Source organism: Ambystoma mexicanum, chromosome 11, assembly GCF_040938575.1.
Source record: "Ambystoma mexicanum isolate Mex_15411 chromosome 11, UKY_AmexF1_1, whole genome shotgun sequence".
Taxonomy (NCBI): domain Eukaryota; kingdom Metazoa; phylum Chordata; class Amphibia; order Caudata; family Ambystomatidae; genus Ambystoma; species Ambystoma mexicanum.
Window position 1 is genome coordinate 1,275,354,351 of NC_090934.1, and position 23,297 is coordinate 1,275,377,647.

General features: G+C 46.3%; 1 protein-coding gene across 2 annotated transcripts in view; it reads right to left on the bottom strand.

Moving 5' to 3' along the window:
* SEC11A (SEC11 homolog A, signal peptidase complex subunit) overlaps positions 1-23,297 on the bottom strand; it is a 238,851-nt gene that overhangs the window by 101,125 nt on the left and 114,429 nt on the right. For both annotated transcript variants that reach the window (XM_069624750.1, XM_069624751.1), the window contains exon 4: positions 11,374-11,493. In XM_069624750.1, coding sequence (XP_069480851.1) covers positions 11,374-11,493 — 120 coding nt within the window. The remainder of the gene's footprint in view (positions 1-11,373; positions 11,494-23,297) is intronic.

Here is a 23,297-nt window from a genome sequence, read left to right on the forward strand (position 1 = left end):
CAGTAATGAAGCATTCATGGGGATTGTGACATCTAAGACCAGACTCAACCTCTCCCGAACCATATGCCAGAATTGCATCGTCTTGGGACAGGACCAAATTAAATGACTCAGAGATCCTCTCGAACATTTACACTTCCAGCAAAGATTGTTGTCTAAAAGTCGTCTCCTGAATAGTTTCTCCGGCGTCCAATAGGCCCTGAACAACAACTTAGTTTGGGAAGCTCTGAGGGACCAATCCAAACTTACCAAACGAGTGTTTTCACAGCACCTCCGCCAACATCTGAAGTTAACATTTGGAGCTGCTTTCTTGATGCATATGGATAAACCTGATCTTTGACCTGGGGTATTATGTACTTACCCTTGAACACTCAATCTGTATAATATCTATAGTTTGTGTGATGGTTTTTGTAATGCCCTTTTGTCTGAGGTATAGTATTTTGCATTGATATTTTTGGTTTATGTCTTCTACTCCTACGCTCTTATTCTCTTTCTTCCTTTTCTTTTTCTTTTTCTTTTTCTTCTTTTCCTTTCTTCCTTCTTGTTCTATTTTTGATGGTTATATGTTTGGATTGTTTATGGCGAATTGATTACTTTGCTTTCACTTGGTTGATATGTGTGTATCTCATGGACTGCTGTTCATTTATTTATGTTTGCTTAATGTGAAAATAAAAATTTGAATTAAAAAAAAAAAAAAAAAAAAAAGAATGAGCAGCATGGTCACATTGCCTTCTACTGACAAGAGGCAGTGGAGCATGCTTTTTTTTTAACACCCCAATAACGATCTGCATGAACCTGTAAATGCTGGGGGCAGGGGGGGGGGTGGAGAACGGGAATGCACCTATTCATTTTGACAGACTGCACACTTTTGAGGGCCAACATCAATACTTGGTAATTCAGTTATTTAATAAAATGCAGAGCCTGCAGGGATGTTCTACGAATGCTCGATTTTACCTCATTTTAATTCCAGTCATACTAGCAGTGTTATTTTCCCTTTATACATATCAGATTGCAAGTACCAGATTAGACGGTGATGCGACCTTACCCAAGGCCGAGTAAGCAGCCAACAGCCTGACAAGAGAATGTTCCCCCCAACAAGCCCTCCTACTGCTTGAAAGACACTGCAGAACAACAGTCTGTGATAAACATACAAGTTCAGTTTACTGTTCTACATGATTAAATCTGCAGTAAAAAATAGGCCCTCTCCTCCCCCATCGACCAGGAATTAGTCATGGAATGGGCAACTCTGGAAAGCATGATTTGCGTGAGGTGTTGGCTTTGAAGTGCAGCAGTGCAGAGAAGTGCACCTCAAAACAGGCAGTGACCGAATGCTAACTGCAGCTCCACAAGCTGACATTTCAATGTGACAACAGTCCCTTGGGCCCTCCTCTCTTTGCTGGCTAGAGGATGACAGAGGGGCTTCTCTAAAACCAGAAATGGTAGTAGTTGGACACTAAAGGTAAGACATTCCACTACCTACTGGGAGCACATGCAGTGCTCCCTTAGATTATTCCCACCTGCAGCAGCGTTCCTGAACAGCAGACAGGGGGCCCCTTTGTGTTTTTCTCCACCACCTCAACTGAGGAACTTTGCATGCTTCATTATCGTTTAATTCTGCAGCCTGCTTGGAGATCAAACCTATTCCCGAAATGCCACAAACACAGTGCAGTAATCAGCATTTGTCTTCTACATTAACACACAATTAACTTGAAATCGAATCGCTGCAGGCACAGCCGTACGTTCCTGCAGCAATTTAATGGGTAATGGTTGTGGAGGAGTTGGCTAGTCTTTATGATAAGTCATTTATAACGTGCCTATACACAAGTGTTTCTTGGCATGTCCGTTAAGAGTTGCACATATTGGATGATTAGAAAGGGGTGCAATAATACAGCATATTGTGACAGACAATGAATGAAATTAATGGTGGACGTTTAGGAGGCATTTTCTTTCACTGTCTGGGGTAGTTCAACCCTAACATTCCTTGCCCAATCTAGAAAGTAGCCAAATTAGTGAGACTATAAAATTACTAACATTCAAGGACTTTCCAATGGAGCAGTTTTACATTTATAAATTCAAATGACTGCGGAGTGTATTGCCGAGTGTTCCGTGTGGTCTGGGATCACTCGCGTGCAACGTTGCAGCAAGGAGAGGCTTTCTACGGGTTCCACTGTTTCACGTCCTGCAGGCACACAGAGGACGTATTCAGCTTTTAAAAATGGCTCCATAGGGAGCCAGTGTATTGCCGTGAAACGTGGCTTCGGGGACTCGCGGGACCTGGTGACTACTGGTTGTCACTATTTGCATGTATAAACGTTCGCATATAAAGGCTGTTCTTTACTCCCTCAACCTTTTCAGCAACCTCTTCAGGGTTGGACTTGGCCTCGGAAAATGCAGAATCCATTCAAAAACCACTAGAGGTTGGACAGTTATCACCCGTTAAATGTGGATAACGATTCATTGCTACAACTATGCTATGCTCCTCCTCCGCGGATCAGGACATGGAAGAATCGGGTCGCTCGGTCCCTGGGGGGAAGGGGGTGTGAGGTGGGGTTGGGAGTTGGCCCTGGGGAGCATTGAAACCGGCATAGGCATAAATCGGGCGCGAGAAGAGCCGAAGGCTGCCCTTTATGGAGGGTGGGATTGCCCAGCCAAGCCATTCAGCCAACTGCTGGCAGGCTCCAGGTGCCTATATTAAACAACCCAAGATTATTTGCCAGCCCTAATCAATCTGCTATATGAATCGGTATCGGTGCTTTCTGGTTCTGGGCAAAAGACTACAGCACCCACAATACCACAGGTACTCGAGAGTACCGGTGTGTTAAACTTTGCTGTTAAGTTTGCTGAAATTGGTGCGATGCAAGAAAGGTTTGAAAGCACAGAGGGCCACTATAGCAGTTATGCACAGACTATTAACACATCCTCAATCAGTAGAAGTCCCGCCTACTATTGATCTGCGGGACAAAGCAACCCAAAAACCTGAAAAACAAAATATGAAAGGCTTACCCCACAAATCCACTGCAACAAATGGCGAGGCTCTGGCATCTGCGAACGTGCCATTAATTAGTGGTGATCATGAGTTCACCTCCTCCTCAAGGAGACAGTGAGACTGGCAAAAAGACTGCTCCTAAAGGCCTCCAAACAGCCCAAACTTGGACTGCCCCCCTTAGTGGAGAATTCTCTGGAAGAAATTCAACCATTACATTCTACACTGCACCCAGGCAATAACGCCTCAAAGAAACCACGGAAAAGAGCTGTCCCCACAAAAGAAGGTCCGCTCAGGCATTGGGCCCCTTGACAAGTTGGCTACTAGAGGAGGCCCCAGACAAGGACCAATTATTGCAAGAAGCACGAGTCGCGCCAATTAAAGGGAATACAGATCCTTCCACAAATCTGGCCAACTTCTGGTTGAAGTTAAAGTGCCTGAAGCTACCTCGCCAGATTCTGGACAAGCCACTAGCCCTAGGAAAGCTCCCATGGCTATTCTTGATGTGAAAAAAACTCACCATTTCTTCAACAGACATTTCTAAAAAAAAAAAGTCGACTCCTAAATCGTTCACCCCTCATGGCATTTCTCTGTAAGATTCCATTTTATGGATCTTGAATTCTAGTGACTTCGACTTTATTGAACCATTGCTTAAGCAAAGGGAAAAATAAAGATCCATTGCTGCTTACCTGAAACAGTGACACCAATACGGCAACACCAGTCTTCCCTCGTTCACACGGGCTACTCTCTGGATGCTGCGCTTTTGGTGCAAGGAAACCCTGCATGTTGCACTGAGTGCAAGTGCCTCAGAACGCCTGCTATTCCGCAACAAATGAATTCCAAGTCACCGGTTAAGTTTAGTGATGATCAATGCTGGGAATGGTTGAAGAGAATGATCCCCCAAAAGAAGCCAATTGAGTGAAATAACATTCTAAGCTGGAACACGAGGGGGTTTAACGAGGGTGGGGCCCCGAGAATTGCTTACGTCCTCTGAAGTTTATTCTCCAAGACACTTGGGTTACTTTTGATCCAGAGTTTGACAGGTATGTTATATATCAGTCCCAGGCTACCAAGGAAGAGCGAGGTCGACCCTCAGGGGGTTTCCTGATTGGTGTTAAAAATAGCCTTAACTCCAGGATTGCCATCAGGTAAAATCGGGAGGTAATATATTGACTGTTTATCTCCTCTTGAGGGATGGGGGGGATTTATAAGAAAATGCTATTCGTCAATATTTATGATCCTCCCGGTACCCACTCCATGGAGCTCATATGTGATGAATTGAATACCAAACTTGCCTTATGGCACGCAAACGCAGAGGGCACCCCAGTGATCCTTTGTGGTGACTGGAATGCAAAATGTGTGGACCCGAAGGGGTGTGCGTCATATGGCAATGTGCATGATCATTGTGTTATGACAATGGACGGGTCCAATGACAAGGGAAGGCAGTGGCTGGATTTCTTGAAAGATTAGAACTGTATCATATTAAACAGTCACACCACTTGGGGATCTACCCGGCCAGGTGTCGTGGTCCGTGGGTAAAAAATCTGCAACAGTGGCAGTGACCGAGTGTTTATTGGAACAAGTATTCCAGCTTCAGGTTTCCCTTTAATGATTATAGCGATCATAACACCTTCAGACTGTCAATTGGTACGACCAGGGGGAGTGATGGGAATGGTGTGTGTGGAGAGGCGATTCCCAATCACTCAGGGAACAGAATTCCATGGACCCAGAAAAATATTGAGAGGATGTGTTTTATTACTTTCCCTTCAGGCTTTACAGTGGGTAACACTCTACGGGGTAAACGCACTGATGCAATTGAAGGGTGGATTTAACAGCTAACTAGCTCAGTTTTTAAAGGCAAGACTAATCCTAACAATGTGGAAATCCGGGGGAAGCAATCATTTTGACATCCAAATTCGTGATCAAAACCGTAAAATGCACCATGCAATCAGAGCTGCTAGGGCACTTGCAATCAATTCTGGTGTTACTCCCAACACTAAATGCATTGGAGGAGTCATTCAACGTAAAATCCGTGCTTGGCTGAGACATTATCGGCTGTCTCAGCAAAGACTTGCTTGGCAGAATATTGTGCAGGTAATGACCAGTAAAGACAGCTGAAAAATGTGGAACTTTTAGCAAAAGCAAGGGTTGAACAGATGACCAGAATACTCAACCCCATATCGGGGGACCAATGGGTCACACACATATCGGCACAATTCCACACAGGCAAGCCTCTCATTTATAGTAGCCCCTTCCTTTTTGAGGCTTGGCCTTTATTGTTGAGCCATAGGATTGTGATGAACGCTATACTAAAACTCAAGTCATCCAATGCTCTGGGCCTGAATGGTCTGGCAAATATAGCATTATAAAAAAAAAAAAAAGTGTAATTGGTCCCAAGTTCCGTTAATTCTCTCCCCCAGAGTTTGTAGATCCTGTACTATACCATCCTCACGGCAACGATCGGTTCCCATCCCGGTTCATAAAAGGGGGGACTGGACCAACATGGGCAATTATCAACTCTTGTCCATGTCGGACGTTACCGGAAACATTTTCGTGTCATTAGTGCTCAGGGAATTAGACACCAACCAGATTCTCGGCTTTGCCCAGACAGGCTTCCGACCAGGATCAGGCACTACTCATAACATCAGAGTTCTTGATTAGCTGATCCACACCTCACGCAGTAGAAAGGAGGCCGCAATACATCGCTTTTGTTGATTTCAGAAGTGCCTTTGACCACGTTAATCGGGAGACCTTATGGGCTAAGCTTAGAGCTATGAACTGTCCAAATTGGTTATTGCATATTTTGATTCTCTTACACAGCAATAACTTTGCCAATGTCAGACTGAACAACGAGTGGGAAGTTTCCGACCCCATCCATATAAATTTGGGTGTTAAGCAAGGGTGCGTGGCGGCCCTTACACTGTATAGTCTATGCATTGCCGATCTCCTTCCCCACATGTCTGCAAAATCAAATTGCTCCCTGAAGATGAGATACTCCTAAGGTGGGCATGCTATATGCCGACGATTTGGTTTTATTCGATCGGACCATCTCGGGGATCAAGAACATGCTTAATGAATTGGCCATTTACGCCTCTCAGCTAGGTTTGACGATTAACTTGGAAAAAACAAGCATCATTTTGATCACCAGGAAGGTGGTCAGTAAGCGTAGGATAGACACCTTAATCGGTACTATAGATTATGCTCCATTTTACACATACTTAGGCTTGGAGTTTGCCGCCAGGGCAGACTACGCGCTGAGAATAGCTCATAAAAAGAGGCAAGCTAAGCTTCTCACTCTTCAAGCATGTAAGTTTGCTGAAGGGAATGCAGGATACAGCTTTGCTGGAATTTTAAAGCTTTACCAGCAATGCTTTGTCCCTGCCATCCTCTATGGCCTCGAGGTACTGGCCATTCAAGATCTAACCTGGTTGAACAGACTCAAAGGTCATTACTAGCATGCAGTGCTGGAACTGGGACCCTCCTGTTCGATTGAATTCCTCTGCCTAAAGCTGGGATTATCATTAAGAGGCATGGCCTTCCAGGCTAGGGGGTGTTTTAAAATCTTGTGCCGACCCAGTTTGCAAATTACTTGCACTGGTAGGACATAATCACGACACCGAGAGGGTCCTGTTAAGTCCTTGAACGAAACATTCTTTCTAGAGATTGCTTGGTCTTTCGCCCACAAGCGAGACAGTGCTCAAAAGATTTTTTTCCAAGTGCACATACAATCTAACTTAACAAATGGGACATGTGCAGGAACTATATACACCTGTCAAAGCTAAAGGGGTACGGGGCAGTGTCGCACGTAGTACACCGATACAGGAAAAAACAGCCTTAGCCGATATTGTGCCCTGCCCAGAAGTAAGACTGTTCTAACCGAAACTTCGTACAAATCAGCTGTCAGTAATGGCCGCTTTGGGCTCCTGCACAAAGGTAGCACTAGAAGGCAAGCACTGCCGTATCTGTGGTACAGTAGGAAAACTGGAATCTGCTAGATATGTACTAACGCAATGTGACACCTTGGGGTCTTTGTATACGTGAACTGCTGGGTAGATTTGTCCACAGCTACGAGGAAATTACTGCAGATTCCTTCTGGGACTGTTTGAACTCGGATACCATTAAAATTCTCCTGCCCGATTAAGGGTGAAGTAACAATAATGGGTCTTAATGCCAGTATTAATGCTTGTATTACCATGAATTTTCCTCCTCACACTAGCTAGAAGGGCGCAAATGTACTCATTTCTTTTTCCTGTCATTTTCCTGCCCTGAATTTCTGATATTGCACACCTATTCTTACCTTGGTGACTTATTTGACTAATCATAGTGCCGTACGGAAACTATATTTACGTGTCATGTATTCTAAGTCTTGCGATTTATTAGGCATTTCATGATTAATGATTATTTATGTGCTCTTGTAATTTATTATTGATTTTACATATAGATACACGCAATTGTATTACTTGCACACTGCTGGGAAGTTTGTAATTAAGTATTGTATCATTGTTTTGTATCATTTTATTGTTCTGTATTTTACATTGTGTAAAGTTCACATTTTGGAATAAATCAAACAAACGTATTATGAATTCAAATGTGAGACAAGCAGTCATCACGTGTCTGCACATTCCAAGTTTGGCTTCCTTGAAATGATGGTTCTTTCAACATTCCCATTGCTTCCCCTTTTTCCAATCACACTTGGGCTCATATTTGCTTACTCTTGGACTCCTGCAGGGTCAAAGACCAATGTGGCCGTCCGATTTCCATATGTCATTAGCCAAACCAAATATATAAAAAGCAAAAAGCATAGGTTCTAACATTTTATCAATTTATTTTTCTTTCAAGTGTAATGTAGAATATTTCCTGAACCCATATCCTTCTGGCCTGGACTACTCTCAAACCGCCGGACTCGGATATGGAAGGGGACTGCACAGTTAAACATGGTAACACATTGAGCAACAGCAGTGAGTGGAGTTGAAGTTGAATGTGGGTGGGGCCATCAGCGAGAGGTGCCAGCCATGGGTGGTGCCAGCCATGGGGGAGTTGGCACAATTCGAGCCCAGCACTGATTTTCTTTTACAAATGAAGGACTGCTCATACTTCTCACTCCTTCTGGTCTTCGCCTCCACCCTTAGATGTTGCTACCTCGTCTCCAATATTACTACTCCCTCCTACTCACTTCCCACTCCTTCCCCTCCACACTACCAGTATTCAGTCACCCCCGCTCAGTACCATAGACTTTCACAGCAACTCCTTAGACTATCTACTCTAAACTCACTTGCCACACCAACACAAAGCAGTACTACCTGCACTCAATATACAATACCTCACCGTTTACAGAAGGTGCCCCACAATCTGCCGCACCTTCCTTCCTCCTGCCGTTCTCTTTGTCCTCCTCTGACTCGCCTGAACAATCCACATTTCCTACTATAGTTAATGTGGCCGAGTTTTCCCTCCCCCAGACGTGGCGGAAACAGGAAATGTTACAAGTTGGTGGCTATGACCCACGCACCTGGTCCAAGTGGACCCAGCATGGAAGAGCAATGTCAGCCAGAGAGGGTGTATGTTAACGTTCGTGTTATGGGGCTTTGGTCCTGTGGCACCACAGGTAAGTATTGGGGTGAGTCAGATTCCCTTTAGGTGCCCCTGGTAGTTTAGGGTGTCTAATACCGACAGCGCGTTGACTCCGCGGTAGGGTGCTGCACGTCTATTGCCTGTCCAAGTTGTCAGGTCTACCTGTGCACTTTGTTAGGCCAGAAGGAGACACACCACTAGGTGGCATTTCTAAAAGTTTGTTCATTCAAATAATAAATAAAATAACTATTTATCCCTAGCAATAAGGAGTTTGCCCTGCCCAAGAAAAAAACGAACTGGAGTGTTCGTCAGTGAGACTGTCCAAATCAACAGTCTGTTCTCTGTAAAAAAAAACTATCATACTCTGTCCGTACCACAGATCATGAAAACTCAAAAGGAGGGGTCCAGGAGAATGACTCACTTCTCTTAGATAGGCTTCTATAGCCTCAACAATTGTGTCTAGGATGGCATCCGAGAATGTTCTTTATGAGTTCTTTTAATTCTTCAAGGGGGCTCCTACCCCTCCGGGGCTTTGCCTTGCTCTCTACACAAACAGTTCCTTTATGCCACAAGAAAAAGTCTGTTTGCTGGTTCCTCTTTACAACTTGCAGTGTCTATTTTATCTTGGAAGTGCCCTGGATGGCTTTCTTTACTTGGTTGATCGTATTCCCCTTTACTGGGACTGGTCAGACTGGTCCCTTGACAGTCTCTATCCTCTTTCCAATACCGACATTCACTGGGACGAATAGGATTGGTCCCTTGGTAATCTTTACTCTTTACATCCTGTCCCCCACCCGGTTCTCCTGCTGTTCCCCATTTTGAATCAGGTAAGCATCACTGGTTCTTCATGCAGCATCGGGTTCTAATGTCTCGTATAACCTGCAGCAGTCATTTGCTTCTTCCTCACAGCTGCATGGAGCCCTTTCCGGTAGGTCTCAGACCGTTGGAGGACCACAAGTCCACCTTCTCTGTGTCACCACACCACCTACAGATTCTTCCCAGGTTGACACCTTGGATATCTGCCTTCACCTGGTTTGCTACTTCAGCTCTCCAGCATCCCCTCTGCGCAGGAAGGGTCAGTGTCTCCTGGCTTCTTCTACAGCCCTGGTTTGAACTTCTCGGGCTGCAGAGACACTCTTCACTAGTCCTTTTTTAGATCACGCTGGGCCCTCCCCACCGTAGACACAAAGTCCTTAGTTTTTCACTTGAGGACCCATGGCTCCTTGATCCATCTTCTTCATCCCAAGGCGGTTTGGCTGCCAACCACTGCATACTCTGCTTCACAGTAAATTCGACCCGAGGAGATAGATATTTGGAGGCATTACAGTAACAGACTGGTTGAGATTCAGAAGTTCTTGTCTAGGGAGTCCCTGGACAGAATGAGAGTACTTGTCCCCCTCTGCCCCCAAGAGGCAAGTCTCTCCCTGTGAGGTCCTGATTTCTGCCACCTCTAGGTGGAATGTTGCATAGCAGGCTCAGCTCCCTAGCCTCTCAGAGAAGGGCACCCCTCTGGGGCGAAGTGATTATATCCCATGAAATGTCACAGCGCTCTCTATCCTCCAATGCGGTACTCCAGTAAACTGGATGCCTGTCAGGTGGTTGGACTCAATGCTGGTCATGGTTTTCTGATGCTCCTGGTGAACGGTTGCCAGTAAAGCAAGTCTCTCTCTGAAGCTCTTCAGTCAAGAACTTCTGAAGCAACCATAGAAGAACTTGAAAGCATTTGTTGGAGGATGCATGGTGTGGGACAACAGTAGACTGCAAAGAAACACTGGCACAAGGGGAGGTGGAACAGGAATTGACCCCCCCCATCCAACTCCTACCTCAACCACTCGCCTCGGAGGTAGGACTGGCTCTGGATTTCTCCCCAGTAGGCTTCTCAACCCCGGTTGAGAGAGGTTCCCAGCCCAACAAGATCAGGCGACTGGCCTTTTTATAGTTGCAACTAGCATCAACATTTTATACACATTAAGAATAGTGCAAGTTATTGTACTCGGTACTATGTGTTTTAGTAGTTCGAAATAAAGTGAGCAGATGAAGGCACACTTGGTTACTTTTCCATTACACGCAAAGTTGCTGTATGAGATAACTAACCCATGATCATGGAGATAAATGTTGCTGAAGACAGGAATGGCCGTTTTGTATCACTTAAATGTGAGAGAATTTAAATAGCCCTAAATAAGAAACTGGTCATGGTACTGGTGTATATGTATCACTTCACAAAAGCCAGCAACAAGCCCCCAAAATTCCTATACTACCAGTTTCTCGTGCAGGCGACTATTGCCACTTCTGTCAGAAAACGGTGTGTCTCCCTGGGGCAGAATTGAAATTTAAGTATTTTACACCCCCCTCTCACCACTCTGCAGTGTTTTTCAAAGAAGGCTAAATGAATCATGTGGTAAGAGGAGCATTTATTTTAATGAGGAGCGTTACACAGGCGAAATAACAGTTATCCGTCTTTCAAGAGAAAAGTGTGAATATTTTCACATACACGTTTATAGAGATAATTACATTACAACTGTGCTACTTGTGGAGTTTGGGTCAAAAAGGTTCAGGTTATAGACTAATCGTCGCCACAGCTTGGCTAATGAACATTCTTTTCGGATTGGCTGCATGCATAAAGTGTGTACTTTTTGGTTCCAGAAACTACTTCTGGTGTGTGGCTGAAGGAGGTCCACTAGCAGCATTGATCAGATCATGCAGGAATTAAGGAGAGCCCTTTACTTTAAGACCCAGAGGTGTGTGTACTCATCCCTCAAAAGTAATTGGTCAAAACAGTCAAGTGCAATTACATTCAGTTTTCTACCTCGTGGCTTTTCACTTACCCTCTCGCCCGTCCAACCACATCTTTTTTCTCTAGCCAATGCTGCCCTTGCTTGTATAACCCTCTATCATCGACAGCATTGTTGTCTCCTTTGGTTAGAAACTTGATATCCCCACTGTCCCTAAAATAATAAAAGATTGACTTCAGTAAATAAGGTTTACAAGAACTACAGCACCAAATGGAATTCTTACAAAAAGTCTTTGCACCAGCGTCACACCTCGCTCAAAAGGGCAGGGAAAAAAATAAAACATTCGAAAATCACACGTTTTCCCAGCTTGCTTTTCATTTTCATAGTGCAGTTAGCTTATACATTTTACAATAAGTAAGAAATTAATTTGCATTATAGTCCTCAACCAATGCCATTCTCCTCAAGCACAGTTGATCATCAACTAATTGCAAATACTGAATGTTGGCGATCGTTAGATGCTAAATGAAACACTAACCATACATTTAACTGAATGTTGTGAACATTTACGAGATTTAAATTGTGTACATTTTAATACGTTTAAGGTGTCAGAGGACTGTCGAACAATCAGTACTCACCTTCTCACAATATGTGCACATACACTATTCACAAACAAGTGCACAGGCAGAATCAGAGCGGCAACACACTTCTCTACCAACGCACACTTAAATCCCTTATCCAGATGGTCAAACATCCAATCCGAAACCTGGCTAAGTATTGAGTGTGTGACATGCAAAACTGCCCTAAATCACAAACTTTGATCAGGTCCAGGAATATTGCGAGCAGGTTGTTGGGGGTGAAGGAGAGGAAACTACATTCATTATCAAACTAATTAAAATGTATCCCCTCTGATGCATGGTAATGAGTACATTGCTCATCAAAGTTAAGTCATAATAGTCAATTTTTCACCTATTCAAATTTCTAAATACAATACAACTAAAAAGAGAAACAAGTACGAGGTTATGAAGAAATCTGCGTCGCTTTAAATTAGATGTACTGATGACGCACAATTAGAAAGGCCTCCAATGAAGGGCACCTTTCCTTCTTTCCATGTATTCCCACCATTGCTTACAATCCCTTTCTTAAGTGTGCATCCCTGCAGTCATAACAGGAAGTTTGCAATTTCTTATATTAACTTTGCACGAAGGCCTGCACGAAGGCCTCTCGCCTGTCCCAGCCTGTCCACGCCTTTCCAGCCATCGGCCGGACACTCTACACGAACGACACCCCATCCCAGGGTCTTCTCATAAAAAGGTACTCTTGTGACTCATGCATGACGCTCCAGTAGCTCAGGGTGCCACCCCTCCTATGTCCTCATTACCGTGCTCACCCCACAAAACTATATTATCTGAGGCATAAGTATCCTAAAGGTAGACTGTGCAGTGACACCTTTATCCCACCTACCTGCATACATTATTGTTATTGGTCACTGTTTTGCAACTAGTGTGACTGTTATCCACCTGCGACCACCCTACCTTACTGAGCATTTCTTGCCCATATTTTGTAAATCGAATCTAGGCACTGTCTGTAAGTGATGTGTAAATAGAACTTGGCTTTGATGGTTTACACTATATAGGCTTACCCACCTGTAACCTACCCACCTTCACTGAGCATTTCCCGAGTCGACATGCACTGACCTGATCTGATCTGATCTGACCTGCTCCCCCACCAGCTGCACGGTCACGCCAATCTCCCCCACCTTACACTAGCTGCACTCTAATGACACTCCCCAATATGCGGCCTAAGACATCACTCACCACTCATAGCAAACACTCACTCCGCCGCACTCTCATTGCCACTCCCCTCCCGGCCATCTAATAACCCTTGTTCTAGACATCAAAGCAAGTGTCCCTATACCTCACCCACACCCAGGGCTGGACTGGGAACCAAAAGTGGCCCTGGAAATATTTTTTCAAAGTGGCCCCTTATTTCTCTGAATGAGTGAGTACAGCGCGCAAGCCCAACCCTTCTTTGATAGAAATTGGGAGCATCCCTCACGAAAATGGTGAATACAATTAGTCAAAGGTTACTTTAAAAACAGAAACATGGCTATATTTCTTATACAGTGCTTAACACCGACACAAGGCATTTCAAAGCGCAATGGGGGAGAAGAACAAGTTACTGCTTACCTGGTAATGTTCTTTCAATGGGATGTTCCTCTGATGTATTCCTTATCTTGATAGATAATCTCCAGCTTGCTGGCCTCGGAATTTTTTTTTCAGTAGAGGGCGCTGCGTGTCGACGTCCCTCGAGCCGATGGCCCTCGACAGCCTCCATATCGGCGCCGACATCATGCGTATAAATAGACTCGCGCAGCGTCCGTTGCTCAGTTCCGTTTTGACGTTTAACAGTTGCTTTACATGAATTGGTTATTGACCCTGAAAGAGCATAAGCTATAACCACAAGGGAAGTTTTACTGAGGGGATGGATGGGAGGGGCGATAAGGAATACGTCGGAGGAACATCCCATCGAAAGAACGTTACCAGGTAAGAAGTAACTTGTTCTTCAAAGGGATTGTGTCCTCCGACGTATTCCTTATCTTGATAGACTCCCATAGCAGTGGTGTGTAACTGGAGGTGGGAGTAAAATTGCCATGTTTCCCTTCACGAATGAACAGAGTGCAACACAGCTTTGCCAAATCTAGTCTCTTGGCTAGAGGAGGAATCCAGGTTGTAAAATTTTGTGAAGGTATGTGCAGACGACCATGTGGCAGCCGCACATGTCTCGAATCGGTACCCCTCTTTGGAGGGCCGAAGAGGCTGCGATACCCCTGGTTGAATGAGCCCTAAGATTTTGAGGAGGCTCTTTCCCTGCCAGTTTCTAACTTTCCAGAATGGCCAAAATAATCCATCTGGAAATGGTCTGTTTTGTTATCAGTGATCCCAATTTGTGCCCTGAGTAGCCTACGAACAGTTGGTCTGCTTGCCTAATCCTAGCAAGTCTGCTGATGTAAAAGCTCAAAGCCCGCCTTGGGTCCAGCCTATGTAGCCTTTCTTCCTCTTTCCCCAGATGGGGAGGGGGATAGAATGAAGGTAAGGTAATCTTCCGAGTGGAATTCAGAAACCACCTTTGGGAGGAAATTAGGCTTCACTCGTAGCACAACTTTGTCTTTATGAAAAATTGTATGAGGGGGTTTACAAGATAGAGCTTGTAATTCGCTCACCCTCCTAGCAGATGTCAATGCCACTAATAAGACAGTTTTAAGGGTGAGAAATCTTAGCGAACAAGAGTGGAGTGGTTCAAAAGGAGTACCCATCAGGAAATTTAAGACTAAATTTAAGTCCCATAAGGGAACTTGGAATGGTCTTGGAGGATAGACATTGGTTGATCCCTTCAGAAATTGTATTACTAAGGGTAACTTGAAATACGATGGTTCCTCTGCAGTGCGCTTGAAGATCGATAGCGCCGCGAGATAGCCCTTGATAGTGCCAACCTGAAGGCCAAATTCGCCAAATAGAGTAGAAAAGATAACACCGTTGGTGTTCCACATGAAAAGGGATCGATATTCTTTTCTCTACACCAGCTGCAAAATTTGTTCCAACAGCAGTGGTGTCTTTGTTGCTGGCCTTTCGGCCGAAAGCAACACCTCCAGGACGTCATCTGGGAGGTCCCAATCCTTGTATCTCAACCTTTCAGATACCAAGCGTGAAGGTTGAGGGTTCTGATGTCTGGATGGAGAACCTGACCTCCCTTCTGCGAGAGAAGATTCTCCTTGAGTGGAAGACGAATTGGAGGGCAGATGGACATGTCCAGAAGGTCCGGGTACCACATTCTCCTAGCCCAGTCTGGGGCAATTAGGATCATGGCTTTCTGGAACCTTCTAAACCTCCTGATCATTTGAGGAATGACAGGGACTGGAGGAAACGCGTACAAAAAAAGGAAACTCCCAGTCCACTACGAATGCGTCCCCTAGAACTCCTCTAGGGGGAAATTCCCTTGAATAATTCCCTTGAATAATTCCGTTGAATAAAACTGATCGCACTTCCTGTTGATGCCGGTGGCGAACAGATCCACTTGAGGGGTTCCCCAAAGGGTGAAGATCTGTTGAAGGACTTCCTGAGCTAGTCCCCTCTCGTGGGAGACTGTGCTCTGCCTGCTCAGAGCGTCCGCGGTCAAGTTTTCCTCTCCGGCTAAGTGAACTGCCGATAGAGAGATTCTTTCTTGGATTGCCCAAAACCAGAGCTGCATCGCCTCTCTGCACAGAGGCAGTGATCCTACGCCTCCTCTTTGTTGAGGTAGTGCATGGCCACTGTGTTGTCTGTCATTATCAGGACATTTTTCCCTTGTACAGATGGCAGAAAAGCCTTCAGCGCTAGTCCGATTGCTCTCAGCTCTAACAGGTTGATATGTAGTCTGGACTCCGATGGAGACCAACGACCGCTGATGGTCAAGTCGTTGGCATGGGCTCCCCACCCAGTGAGTGAGGCATCTGTGACTACTGTTATCTCCGGCCATGGTTGCCAAAACAGTTCTCCTTTCAAAATGTTCTCCTGACAGGCCCACCACTGAAGGTCTTGAGCCACCTTGTCCGGAACCTGAAGGAGATTCTCCCTGAGAATTGCGACCACTGAGTTCTTATTGCCCACTGAAGAGATCTCATTCTCTGGCGAGCCTCTGGTACAAGGAAGATGCAGGATGCCATGAGGCCTAGCAACCAAGTCGAAGGCTGGGAGACGTTGGGCATTTTGAAACTTGGTGACCATCTGCAGAATATCTTGGGCCCTCACCTCTGGTGGCGAGGCTTTTCCCAGGGAAGTGTCCAGGACCGCTCCAATGAACTGGAGTCGCTGTGATGGTTTCATCTGGGACTTCTTTAAATTGAGGGAGAAGCCCAGTTTGGGAAGGACACAATCTAGCTGGATCTGAGCTTGTTCCAGAGATACAGCTCTGATCAGCCAATCATCAAGGTAGGGGTAGACGTGAATCCCTTCCCTCCTTAGACCGACATTAGCTTGGTGAAGACCCTCGGGGCGGAGGTCAGCCCAAATGGCAGAACTCGAAATTGATGATGAGAGCCGCCAATTGCGAACCTCAGGTATTTCCTGTGTTTGAGATGCATTGTCACATGGAAATAAGCATCCTGAGGGTTCAGAGATACCAGCCATTCCTGGAGCTGGAGGGCCTGAAGGATCTGAGAGAGAGAGTTACCACCTTGAACTTGTCCTTCCTGAGGAACTTGTTCAATTCTCGTAAGTCCAAGATGGGTCTCAGTCCTCCGGTATTAGGAAGTAGGGGAGAGTACCAGCCCTTGTTCCTCTCCGCTACAGGTACCGGTTCTATGGCACCTTTCTCCAGCAGGTCTACAATTTTCCTGCAAGAGGAGCGGATCTGGAACGTTCAGAGAGCTGTTCCCCAGTGGATGACTGAGGAATGCGTAGAAAAGGCAGGCAGTAACATTGGGCAACTGTCTCCAATGCCCAAGCATCTGACGTAATAGCCTGCCATTCCGTCAGATGTTGAGTTAGCCTGCCCCCTACTGGTGTCTTGTGAGGAGAGTCCTCTGAGTGATTTAGAGGCGGCTGATGCAGATGCCGAGGGTAAAGAGGCACCTGCTGCTGCGGCTTTTGCATTTTTACCCCGTCCACCTCGGGTGAATCTTTTTTGACCTCTTTGAACCGACTGTCCTCTGCCTTTTCCGAATGCGGAATAAAAGCAAAAGGACTTACCTCTCCAAGAGGCTCCTGAGGGGCGATATGGCGTTTGACGGATTGCAGCTCCCAGGGATTTTGCTGCTGCTTTGGATGTCTAACTTTTCTAGGCTGTCATCCGCCTTCTTACCAAACATAGTCGTCGTCAAAGGCCATATTTAAAAGTCTGGCTTGTACATCTGAAGCAAACCCAGACTTTCGCAACTACGCAAATCTGCGGGTTGTAATACTTGCCGCCATGGCCCTACTGATACGGTCAGCAGAATCAATGCCAGTTTGAAGGGAATCACACATTGCGTCTTTACCATCCTTAATGATGTTTAGAAACGCTTCCCTTTCTTCTCCCTCTGGGAGGCAGTCATTCGCTGATGAAGCACACTCCCAAAGTGTATGGCTGAACCTTGCAAGAGTACAAGTAGAGTTAATAGATTTCAACGCCATGCTACATGCAGAAAAGACTTTCTTAGCCATAGAGTCGTATCTATGTCATCCCTGTCCTGTGGAACAGTAGGGTATGCCGATCTACTGCCTGATGCAGTTGCTGCTTGAACAACCAGACTCTCTGGAGTTGGATGTTTAGACAAAAATTCAGGGTCAGTAGCAGATACCCTATATTTGGCTGATAACTTCTTGTTAACTGCCGGGATAACCTCGGGCGTTTACCAGTTAGCCAATATTTTTCTTTGTAATGCAGCGTGAAACGGAACCACAGGATCCTCTGTGGGCCTTTAACTAAAATGTCAGTAAGGTCATCCTGTTGAAATGCAGGTGAAGGTGTAGACCAACCCATGAATTCTATAATCCTTGCCATTAAAATTCTGTAAGGGGTCTCGGCATGTTCTCCTGGGTCTGGTTTGGCAAATTCTATTTCTGGGGAAGTATCTAACCCACTTGCCTCATGTAAGGATTCTCGAAGGTCCTTTAACCTATTTTCCTCAGAGGTAAATTCCTCTGGTTCAGGTGTTGTAGTTCTCTGCAACCCAAAGGGTCTTTCTTGATCTGAATTCTCCCCTTCTTCATAAATTGAAGACAAAGGGGAAATAATCAGACCTTGGAAATGGCTTAAATCCCATTTCCAGAACAGAAGGGGCCAAATTTGTCGTAATTGGTTGAGAAAACGTCGACGCGGACGTTAAAGGCTTCGAAGACACCGAAAAAGGCATCGAGAAGATCGGAAGAGGCCTCGAAGAGCTCGAGAGGATCGGAATCCTACTCGAGGTTGTCGATGACATTCTCGAAGTCGTGATAGAGGTCCTGGGTATGACCACTGGCTGTGAGGTAGTTACGGCCGTGGGTTTGTTCTTTTTCGGTGTCGATTCGATCGACCTATGCGTCGATGAGCCCTTCGATAATGGCGTCGATGGCACGGTGACTTTGCTCGAGGGTTTGTGACGCTCTCGAGTAGTTTCTTTCGCCGGGTGCAACAACTCGCGCGTTTCGATTTTTCGGGTCTTTCACCCAGGGTACCACCCTCAGCTGTCTTTGAGGGGGTCGAGGCCGCTTTCTCAAAGACGCTAAGCATCCTTTTACGGAATTCCTCCCACTCAGCCTGAGAGCTATGTTTTGTGGGGCAGGTGACTCTTTCCGGAGAAACAGAAGACGAGGAAGGGGATCTTCGACGTCTCTTACTCGAATGCTTGGATCTCGAAGAGTGGGGGGAACTGCTTCGAGACCTAGAACGAGAATGTTTCCTGTGTCGGCAAGGAGACGAATGTCTCGACTCTGCAGAGGAAACTTTTGAAGGAGTTTTAACTGTCTTGCCTCTCTCAAGCTTCCCCTTACGCTCCTTCAAGGATTTCGCCGTCATGGACATGCAGTCCTCGCACTCCGAACATTGGTGCTCCGATCCCAGGCACCACAAACAGATTCTGTGAGGATCCGTCAACGACATTTTCTTTCCACAGTCTCGACATTGTTTGAAGCCGGACCGTGGAGTCGTCGGTTCGGATGAGGAAGCCATCTAGTAAGAGTTGGTATTCGAGGAATAATGAAGAATATATCTGACTAACGAACTGAGCAACGCGATTCCGAGGCCCACGAAGCAAAGAAAAACGGAACAGAGCAACAGACGCTGCGTGAGTCTATTTATACACATGATAACGTTGGCGCTGATACAGAGGCTGTCGAGGGACATCGGCTCGAGGGACGTCGACGCGCAGCGCCCTCTACTGAAAAATGTTTTCCTAGGCCAGCAAGCTGGAGATGATCTATCAAGATAAGGAATACGCCGGAGGACACAATCCCTTCGAAAAGGAATGATAGGTAAGGAGAAGTGGGATGTACAAAGATCCATTTGTGCTGGAATATTGTGGGTAGCACTGCAGCACACGCAGTGGCCCTCTGTGATATAGACATCATGGCCCGCCCCTCAGAGGTCCCCATCCCTTTACAGTGTCCCACTTTCCACAACCCAGCTGCTCCAGATGGAGGGGTGTGTCTGCATTCAACCGTACACACAGCACATACCTTCAAAACCACACCACAAAGATCCCCAGAATGACTAGTGCAGCACAAGCATCAGCATTACCCATTCCACACACTAACATGGTACACAGAAACAAAGCACAGCTCACAGAAACACAGCGATACTCAGAAACAATGCACAACTCACAGAAACACATCAGTACTCATTGAAACACTTCACACCGTACGGGAACACATCACGCCTCACAGAAAGACAGAACAGCTCACAGAAACATCACACCTTACAGACACGCAGCACACCCCACAGAAATAAGTGATCACCCACAGAAACAAAGCGATACTCCTAGAAAATGCACAACTCACGGAAATGCATCACATTTCAAATAAAGACAGCATATCTCACAGAAACACAGCAGTACTCATAAAGCACAGATAAAGAAACGCATCAGGCATCACATCTTACAGAAAGACAGCACAACACACAGAAAGACAGCACAACTCACAGAAACATATCACACCACACAAAAATAAGTGGTAACTCAAACAAATCACAGCTCACAGAAACACATTGATGATATAGAAAGAATGCATATATAAGAGAAATACGTCACATTTCATAGACAGAGAAAACAACCCACAGAGCCAGCCTCGCCAGACTATCCGGCACAAGCTGAGATTTAATAGCTAGCACTGCAGCTTCGTCTGTGCTATTCTACTAGTACAGGGACGCGGGTTCCAATGTATGCAGGCTGCCCGGGGCTTCCCCGCCCGCCCATACCCACATGCGGACATGCGAGAGACTACTCACAGTTTCTTCAATATCAAGCCCTGCACCCCACCCCCCAACCCCCCACCCCCACCGGCCTGATGGTTAAAAGTGGCTCCTGCTCCACAGCACTGCATGTGTGCACAAATCACTCTCAAGCACCTCACTGCGTGGCTAAACAGATCACTATTTACATCTCTATTCACGTAGAACAATGGCTCAGTCACAGTACACTGGCGGTGAACAATACTGCCTGCGTGCACAACTGCCTGTCCCTGCTGCACAGCACTGTCTAGGTCCCGATAGCCCTGGATTAGTACAGCACTGCTCTGGTGCAGTGTAGACTCTCCCCAGTACAGCACTGACTGGGAGAACTATTATAGTCTCCCAATAGCTTCCCACTGAATACTAGTATGCACAGTATCCTTACCATGCACAGCACTGTATGGGTGCACACGGACCCGTTCGTACTGAATATTAACCCATCCACGAACATCAACCTCACAGCAGGGATCAGAATAAAGATCTGATGAGCAGGACCTGAGAGCAAGGTCTGGTGTGGGCTCGTGAACAGGGAGTGCAAACCTGGCCTCCACCTGAGATGCAAACTATAACTCTGCATCCTTTATATATGACCCATTATGCTTTGGACGTTTTCTAGGTGGGATTTATTTTCTAATGATCCTTTATTCACATTTACTAACAGTGTGAATGCTACATGGATGTGTCGGTATGGCACCAGTTGTCCAGGGGAGTCAAAAGTAGTGCTTGGCAGCTGTTGGTGTCTGGCTAACCAGGATATACTGTGCTTCAGAGAGGGGCTAAATAAGGCCCCTCGTGTCCCCCCATCAATGTTGATTCCTGCTGTCTTGCAGCACCCTTTCCCTGCAATGCACTGCAAATAGTGCACCATGACTCTCCCTGCGGATCACTGTCTTGGATAGGCATCATATCTCTCCGGACAATACTGCATGGACGCATGACACCACTTGTGTGCCCAGATCACCCTGCACAAAACTGCATGGGTACACTATCCACGCAGCCCTGGCTGGGTCCGGAACCGTCCTGGTTTAGAGCAATGCATGGGTACACTACCCTCAAGCACTACTGGCTGGGTCCAGGTTATGTTCTTAGTGTACATCACTGCATGGGTGTACTGCTCACACACAGCACTGTGAGTACTCCGTACTTTCTTGGTGCACAGCACTGCATGAGTCCTCAGTGTTTGATAGCTGTAAAGCACTGCACAAGTAAACTACATGCACTCAGGACTGCCTGGATCCTCTGTACTTTCTTGTTTTACTGCATCACTGCATTGGTGCTCTACCTGCACGCAGCATTGCATAGGCCTTCATCACTATCTTGGGGTACAACACTGCATGGGTACACTACCCACACACAGCACTGCTGCATGAGTCATCAGTACTTTCTTGGTTCACAACGCTGTTTTGGTGCACTGATCTTATGCAGCACTGCCTGGGTCCTCTGTCTTTGCCTGGCATACAGCACTGCACATGCACTCTACAAGCAGGCAGGACTGCCTGAGTCCTCTGCACTTTATTGGTTTATAGCACTTCGAGGGTACACTACCAGCACACAGTAAAGCATGGGTCCTAAGCACCATTTCGGGGTACAGCAGTGCATGGGTACACAACCTGCACAAAGCACTGCCTGGGTTCTCAGTAATGTATGGGTGTGCAGCACTGCATGAGTACACTACCCATATACAGCATTGCCTTAGCCCATGGCACCTTATTGGTGTACATCACTGCATGGGTACACTACCTGTGCACAACACTTCCTAAGCCCTCTGTTCTTTCTTGATGCACAGCAGTGCATGGGCACACTACCTGCAAACAGCAATGACTGGTACTCTTTATTTTCCTGGTGTACAACACTGAATGGGTAAACAATCCGCAAACAGCACTGCCTGGGTCCTCAGCACTTTCTTGGTGCACAGAATGATCCAAATGGCAGTACAGATAGAAAAGATGCACCTGCAATCTGCAAAAATATTCACCCTCCGGCAGCAAACCAGGTCACCTGAGAAAAACGCTCCTAATAGCAACCCAGAGCCCGTACAGTGAGAAGACATGGGAGAGATGGGGCTAGGATGGGGATCATCCCCTGTCGTTCACCACCTCCATATTTTCACACTGACATCCGCCCGTCATTCCTTTGAAGCAGCAAAAGGAGGCACCAGGAAGCCTTCCATGCAACTGGAAAGATTGAAACACTTGCAGCAATGCATCTTGCAGCTGTCAGGATGCCTACCCCCGGGCATCTGGACCAAGCCCATCAGCCCCGGAAGCAGGCATCCAGACATTTATTAAAATCTCAGCAGCCCCGGTTAGGGGCTATCTGGGTTCAGTCCTGGCGCCTTAGGCGCCAGGCTCATAATAGAAATCAGTCCTGGCGCCTCAGGCGCCAGGCTCATAGTCATTACTTACCTCAGGCAGACCATGCTGCAAAGGAATCCAGGCCAACGTGAAGCCTGGAGTGGACTATTTTACTACAGGGACTATTTTTTACTCGGGTGTGGCTCTACGGACTTCTTACCTGGGACTACTTTTGAGGCTATTTAAACCACGCCCGACCAGCAACACACGCTTCGCGTTATTCTGCATTCTGCAGCATAACGCTCACCGTGCCTGCAAGCCAGCATACAGTCTTCTGCCACGCTCGCCTCGAATCCGGAGCTCCTAGAAAAAGGGGAAAGAAGGAGAAAAGGTTAGATCACGGACATTATTTTAATTCCTTACCCGATTCTGGATCTTGCCTGAAAGGACATTACTTCAGCACGCGTCGCATCGCCAGCTGCAGCACCGCGCCATACTCACCAGTCCACAGCATCTTTCGACTCGGCGCTGCCTCCATCATTTTCTTCGGCGAACTCCAATACCTGGGGGAAAACAAAGGAATAACAAGGTGAGCCTAGAGAGCCGACAAAACCAATCAGTTTTACCACCAGGCTTACCTGATTTACCACCAGAGGCATTACCCTTCAATACGCCACATCTTCTTATGCCGCATCTATAAGTGGAGAGAAAACAAGTTAAACTCACGCAACTTTTACCGGACAGTGTTAGGTAATACAGACTCTTACCTGAACACCATCAGCA